This window comes from Akebia trifoliata, chromosome 6 (genome assembly GCF_017979445.1).
Source record: "Akebia trifoliata isolate Shusen 1 chromosome 6, ASM1797944v1, whole genome shotgun sequence".
In the NCBI taxonomy this organism is placed as follows: domain Eukaryota; kingdom Viridiplantae; phylum Streptophyta; class Magnoliopsida; order Ranunculales; family Lardizabalaceae; genus Akebia; species Akebia trifoliata.
The window spans coordinates 8590769-8596697 of NC_141380.1; the positions used below are offsets into that span (position 1 = coordinate 8590769).

At 32.6% G+C, this 5929-nt stretch overlaps 1 protein-coding gene across 1 annotated transcript; it reads right to left on the reverse strand.

The window, feature by feature from the left end:
• Positions 1–897: 897 nt before the first annotated feature.
• On the reverse strand, positions 898–3802 carry LOC147400090 (1-aminocyclopropane-1-carboxylate oxidase homolog 4-like). Its single transcript, XM_086446584.1, has 3 exons — positions 3410–3802; positions 2466–2632; positions 898–1168 (listed from the first exon to the last, which is right to left on the reverse strand). Exons 1-3 carry the CDS (start codon positions 3800–3802, stop codon positions 898–900), a joined length of 831 nt encoding a protein of 276 aa, XP_086302710.1.
• Positions 3803–5929: the final 2127 nt, after the last annotated feature.

The following is a 5929-nucleotide window of genomic DNA, read 5'->3' on the forward strand; positions in this document are numbered from 1 at the left end:
TGTATTTGATCCTAATCTTATTGATAGCTTTACTATCCACATCACCAAGATCCATCCATTTTAGGTGCTAGCAATGCCGGAACAGCACAAGGACTAAGACTTGCATGAATGTACCTCCTTTCCAAAAGTTCAATAACTTGTCATTGCATTTCTTTGTGTTCCTTAGGCTCCATTCTATACGAAACCTTGTTTGGAAGATTAGAATGTGGAATAAGATAAATATAATATTGTATATTTCTCATTGGAGGTAATCCGAAAGGTAAATCATGTGGAAATACTTCTGAAAATCCATCCATGAGATCTCTAACATCTTCAGAAAATGTAGGAACAACAACCTCTTCATAAACCACAAAGCGATTATAGGAGTAGATCCATCATATTCTTTGAGGAAAAGTTTCAGAGTAAGAAGACCAGCAGATTTTGATTTGTTATCAACCTTTTCTTTCATTTCCATGGGAAGAATGGTGAACTTATGATCTACCTTACAAAAAGTGTAAGTGTTCTTTTTTCCATCATGGATTGTTTTCCTATCATATTGCCAGGGTTTCATACGAAGAATGTGTCAAGCCTCCATCAGGACCACATCACACAATACCTCATCAAAATACTTCTTCCGGATAGAAAAAAAGACCATGCATTACTTTGTTACTTTTACTTCATTGTCCTTCTTGAACCAAGAGAGCTTGTAAGGTTGAGGATGATCTTTGGTCTTCAACTGCAACTTGTTGACTATTCCAGGGAAACCACATCCTCACAACTTCCACCATCTATTATCATATCGCAAACCCTACCACCAATATTGCAAGTGGTATAAAATATATTTTCTCTCAACCAATCTTCATCATTCTCACGTTTAGAAATAAGAAGAGTCTTATTCATCATTAGTGACATACCTTCTTATTTTTCATAATCACCACCAAGTTCTTCATTTAGCAGTTTATCATAAATCGGAGATGATTTCTCACACACGGTTTCAACAGTCTCTTCCAGTAATAGGGCTTTACTACCTCCTCCCATAGCCGTCCTACAGTTGGAAGAGCGATGTCCCAGTTCTCTACACTTGCAACACTTAAAACGAGTACCTTGAACTGATTTTCCAGCACCAACATGACTGAAACTTGGTGCAATTGAAGTCCCACCAGCAGGATTGTAGTAGGAGTATAACCAGCTCTTACATAAGTTTGAAATAAAGAATTACACCTAGAAGAGGCTTTTTGTTGTTGTTTATCCACTACTAGATTTCGATCATATGCTTTGGAAACTGACCAAAATAGTATGCAGATCGAGAAAATCCTGAATGTTAACTTTGAAGCCACTAACATACCTTGCAATCATTTGTTTTTCACTTTGGGCATGTTTGATTATTGGGAAAATATTTACCTGGCAAATGATATATTGGTAAATCATTTTCCATTGTTTGTGCACATCATGTTTGAGCAAATCACGCGGAAATCTCTTTGTACTCTTTCATTAAATTGGGTAGTATAGAATTTTTGGTTTTGAATTTTTTTTATAAAAGTCTAGCCTTACTAACCTGGCTAGATTTCAAATCTTACAAGGGTTGTTGAACTCATCTTGTGGTTTCCAAAAACATGATCCAATGCCACAGAGATAAATGGGACAAAATTCTATAAACTTAAATAATAAAAATAAAAAAATTAAAAGGTTATTTTTCATCTTTAAATTTTAATTTTATATATATGGGTTCAATAGGATTTGAGTTTTACCATGAAATCTAGAGGGCTAGGGTGTTGGATTGCCAAAACAAGGGCATTTATGAGATCCTAGCATATCATTTTCATAGGGGGAGGGGTGAGAAAAGATTTACCGCCTTATGGGACAAGCAATTTGTATTTGTTTTGCATTCAAACATTATTAAACCACGACAAACTATATTCTGTTGAATTTGTTGTGCAATCAACCACCCCCTTTCATTCAAATCAATTCGAGCCACTAATTGATAGAATTCTTTGGCGTAATTCTCCACATTTCCTATTTGTTTAAGGTTATGTAAAGTTTTGTACATGTTTTGAATGTAATTGAAAGGTAGGAGGTGATCTTTCAGTTATTTTTTTTCATCTTGTTCTCTGATACCAAAATGCTGAGATCAGATCTCAAATTTCTCAGATTTGGTTGAAACCTTAGAAATTTCAAAAGTTAGCAAAAGATAGAGAGAAACTCTACTGATTTCATTTCATTCAAATGTAAAAACTGCCTTATAACTGATTACGATAACCTATTTATAGGCAAAACAAAAGATATGCAAACTCAATAATGCCCTTTTAACTGACTAACAGAAACTCTAACTAACTAAAAAATGTAAAATAGTTGCATTGGACTGATTATAAGTGCATCATATTGCGTCTTTCTTGACATCTTGCAATTTAAATAAGTTCACAAATTTTGTATCTCCAGTCTATTTGCTTATTGCTTCTTTGTAAATTGGCATGGTAAAATTTTGATACAGCGCTGGTTTAGTTGGCAACACTAGCTCTGGCAAAGGTCCATAGTAATCTGTGTCTCTAATATTTTGAGCCAGATTGAAGAAAAGAGCAATTGATATTTTTGGATCCCGAGATCTATTTGGTACCACCCGATGCTCCACACTCTTATACTGACCATTTGAAAATATCTGTCAAAAAAAAAAATAAAAAAAAATTAACTTTATGAATTAATCTTAAAAGAAAAATATTTTAATTAATTCACCTAATATGAAAGGGAGAAATTTTGAGCATTAATTTCTCAGATTGTGGCTTTCATTTCATGGCATGTATTGAGGTGTGGGTTTTGAATTTTAAGAGCATAAATCATACAAAATATACCTGTAAGATGTGGGTATTATAGATTTTTGTGAAAAATTATGAATCATTGAAACAAAAAAATAATCAATGAAGTTGAATAGAACTTATAAATTTGAAGGAATCTCAAATTCCGAAGGGTAATCAAACCTTTAACTCTCAGTAGCAACTTTACGTGACAAACCTTGAGTGTAGTTTTCAATTTTTCCAAAATTTCCAACATAAAAGTGACAGATTTAGTATTTAGGAGGATTCTTTTTCAGCCATTTTTTTTTTTTTTTTTGTTTAAAGTGGCACCGACTGGCACTATAAACAGATGGGTGGGGATTGAATTGAGGGGAGGATGGATGAAGAAGATTTTGTTTTTTTTTTTTTCCTTTAATTATTTTCATAAGAATGCTAAAATAATTGAAGATGATAAGTAATCTTCATTTAATTCAAAAGGAATAATGATGAATGCACGCGGCTGATGTGGCAAGGGCACAGAACCGCACATCTTTTTTCTGTGTATCCTGGTGAAAAGGATTTATGGTTCTATGCCCTTGCTACCTCAGCGAGTGCATTAATTACAACTCAATTCCAAGTTATAAAAGAAAAAAAGACTACTTCACCTGCAGCCCAATGTCATTGCTCACACTCTTCACCAACAACGTCAATAAGAGTCTGTCCGTGTGTCTCTGAACCCCTAGAAACATATCAGGCTGGGGACAATAGGGGTAGTAGTTGCACGCCATTGTCCCTGAGGATAAGCACGAAAGTTCCTTCAATCTCCCTGACCTCACACCCAGCCCTTCACACAACAACTCCATTACACTCTCACCTAATCTCAACATTTGCTTATCCCACGCCACCAACTCTTTCCTGCACATCATGGGAACACTCTCCAATTCTAATTCACTTATTTTCAGTCCCAAAGTATCCTTCCAGATGGCTGCCTTAGAATTATACGGATTAGAATTGCTCAAGAATAAGACTTTTCCATCTATCACAGATTGCTTCTTCATCTCTATTGGTTGCTCGTGGAATGAGAGGATGCCATGGTTGATTACTTGGAAGATTCCCCACGTGCGGCATGCTTCTTTTATTTCATCAACGATTTGTGATCGTCGATTTATGAATTCAAACCCGATAAATCGATGATGGGGGTTCTTAAGTTAGATGATGCAGCTGATGGTTTGAGATCAACTAGACCTTCGACTCCGATCTTTTATTCCTCAAATTTCTTGACTTCCTTCATCCGATCATAATCCATCTCTCTTACAACTGCCATTTTTCTTTCGTCCCAAGAAATTCTTAATTCTATAGATCTCTATAAGTGTAGATGGTGATTCTTTGATCTGTTTGAACTTAAATATTGGTTTGAGATCTTTCTTTATTCTTATTTTTTGTTGGTAGGTGACTGGGACCATTCTTTATTTAACAAAATCTGGAGATTCTTTCGCAAGAAAATAAATCTCTTATTTGTAAAAACAAGTTGGAGAATAAATGAAATACTAAAGTCCAAATAAATGTAAAAGGGAAAATGACTGTTAAGGCCTTGTTTGTCAATATACGGACCAAGTGAAGGATTTTTCCAAACATCCGTCATAATAATTGATATAAAATAACTAAAATACCCTTAACAGTTAACACATAAATTATTAATTAATTCCTAAATATTAATAAATTAACTGTATTTACGTATAAATTATTAATTAATTCCTAACTGTTAATAAATTAACTGTCTTTACGTCCCGAATGTTGTAAATCTATGTAAAACATTTTTACCACACTAACTTAATATGATTTCAAATCTTACTAAGGGTCACTTGATGAGTTCAAACGGATCACTTCGTTGGGAATCCACTACCACAGCCATCTAGATTTCACGGAAAAACCCAAATCCAAATATAAAAATTTTAAAAAACAATTTCTTTTGGATTTGATCCAATATTTTAAAATGGATGGCTATTGAATGTCCATGGACTTCCAAACTGAAATTAAAATTTAACTGTGAAAATATATATTTTTAAATATGTTTTTTCAAAGTTCTTAGAATTCTGTCCTCTACATCCTTATAGCATGGAATTATGTTTTTTTATGTCAAAAGGTGATCTCAACGACACTGAGTAAGATTTGAAGTCTTACTAAGCTAGTAAGATTAGCATTTCTCTTATTTGAATTGTGACCTTCTAGTCCGTCCAAACCCATTGTAACCTTTAAAAATTACAAATAAATTTTTTTAATAAAAAAATTAATAATTAAATAATTAAAATCTAAAATAATATGGTCGATATTCTTAGTTGAACCCCAAAACAGATTTTTTATTATTAAAAAATGATTTTAAAAAAAATATTAATCTAACTAACCCAATTGAAAAGAATTTTAAAGGACTGGAAAAAACTTTTTTGGCCAAATTATACCTTTACCCTTTCTTTAATTCAATTTCAATCCCCAAACAACCAAAAATTAGGAGAATTAAAAAAGATTTAAAATTCCCCAAAAATCATTTTGAAACCACTAAGGGGAATTACTCTTAGATCAATTGTTACGATTTAAATTCAATTTCTCCTAATAATCTAGTCAAGTTGCTGGAGTAACATTAAAATCAACATCAATTGTCACATTGCTGATGAGGAGGTGTACACATAGCCATATATGCTTTTCAATTATCTAGATTAAAAGCATCTATGGTTCCGTATATACATCCACATCAGCAAAGTGAGAATAGATGTCAATTTTAATGTTACTTAAGCCTTAGGAATAAGCATTTGAGGGTATTATGGTAAAAATGAATTTTTTAAAGAGCATTTTAAATACAAATTTCACAAGTGTATTTATCGCACTTTAATCGTGGGTTCTTAGACACACTTTAACAAGTCCTTGAGAGATTTACTGTGGTAAACCTATCTATTGCAATTTAATTGCAACATAACTTACTTTATGAATCAAGTTAGCATGACTAATTTAATGAGATTTGAGTCATTAGATCCACAAATTATCAAATAGCCTCCTAGATTTCATGAAAAAAATCAAATTCAACAAAAAAATTTCTAAAAAAAAATATTTTTGAGCTTGATTGTAGGTGTTGAAACTAGATGACTATCAACCTCTCAAATTTAAAATTAAAATTTAATGATGAAATTTTTTTT

Bases quoted from the DNA above. Each gene is read 5' to 3' on its own strand.
- LOC147400090 (XM_086446584.1), bottom strand. From the start codon at position 3,802: ATGAAGAAGCAATCTGTGATAGATGGAAAAGTCTTATTCTTGAGCAAT. The intron at 2,633-3,409 runs GTGAAGTAGTCT...TTTTTTTGACAG, and splicing joins GCAATGACATTGGGCTGCAG to ATATTTTCAAATGGTCAGTA. The intron at 1,169-2,465 runs GTATCAAAATTT...CTTATGTAAGAG, and splicing joins TTGCCAACTAAACCAGCGCT to CTGGTTATACTCCTACTACA.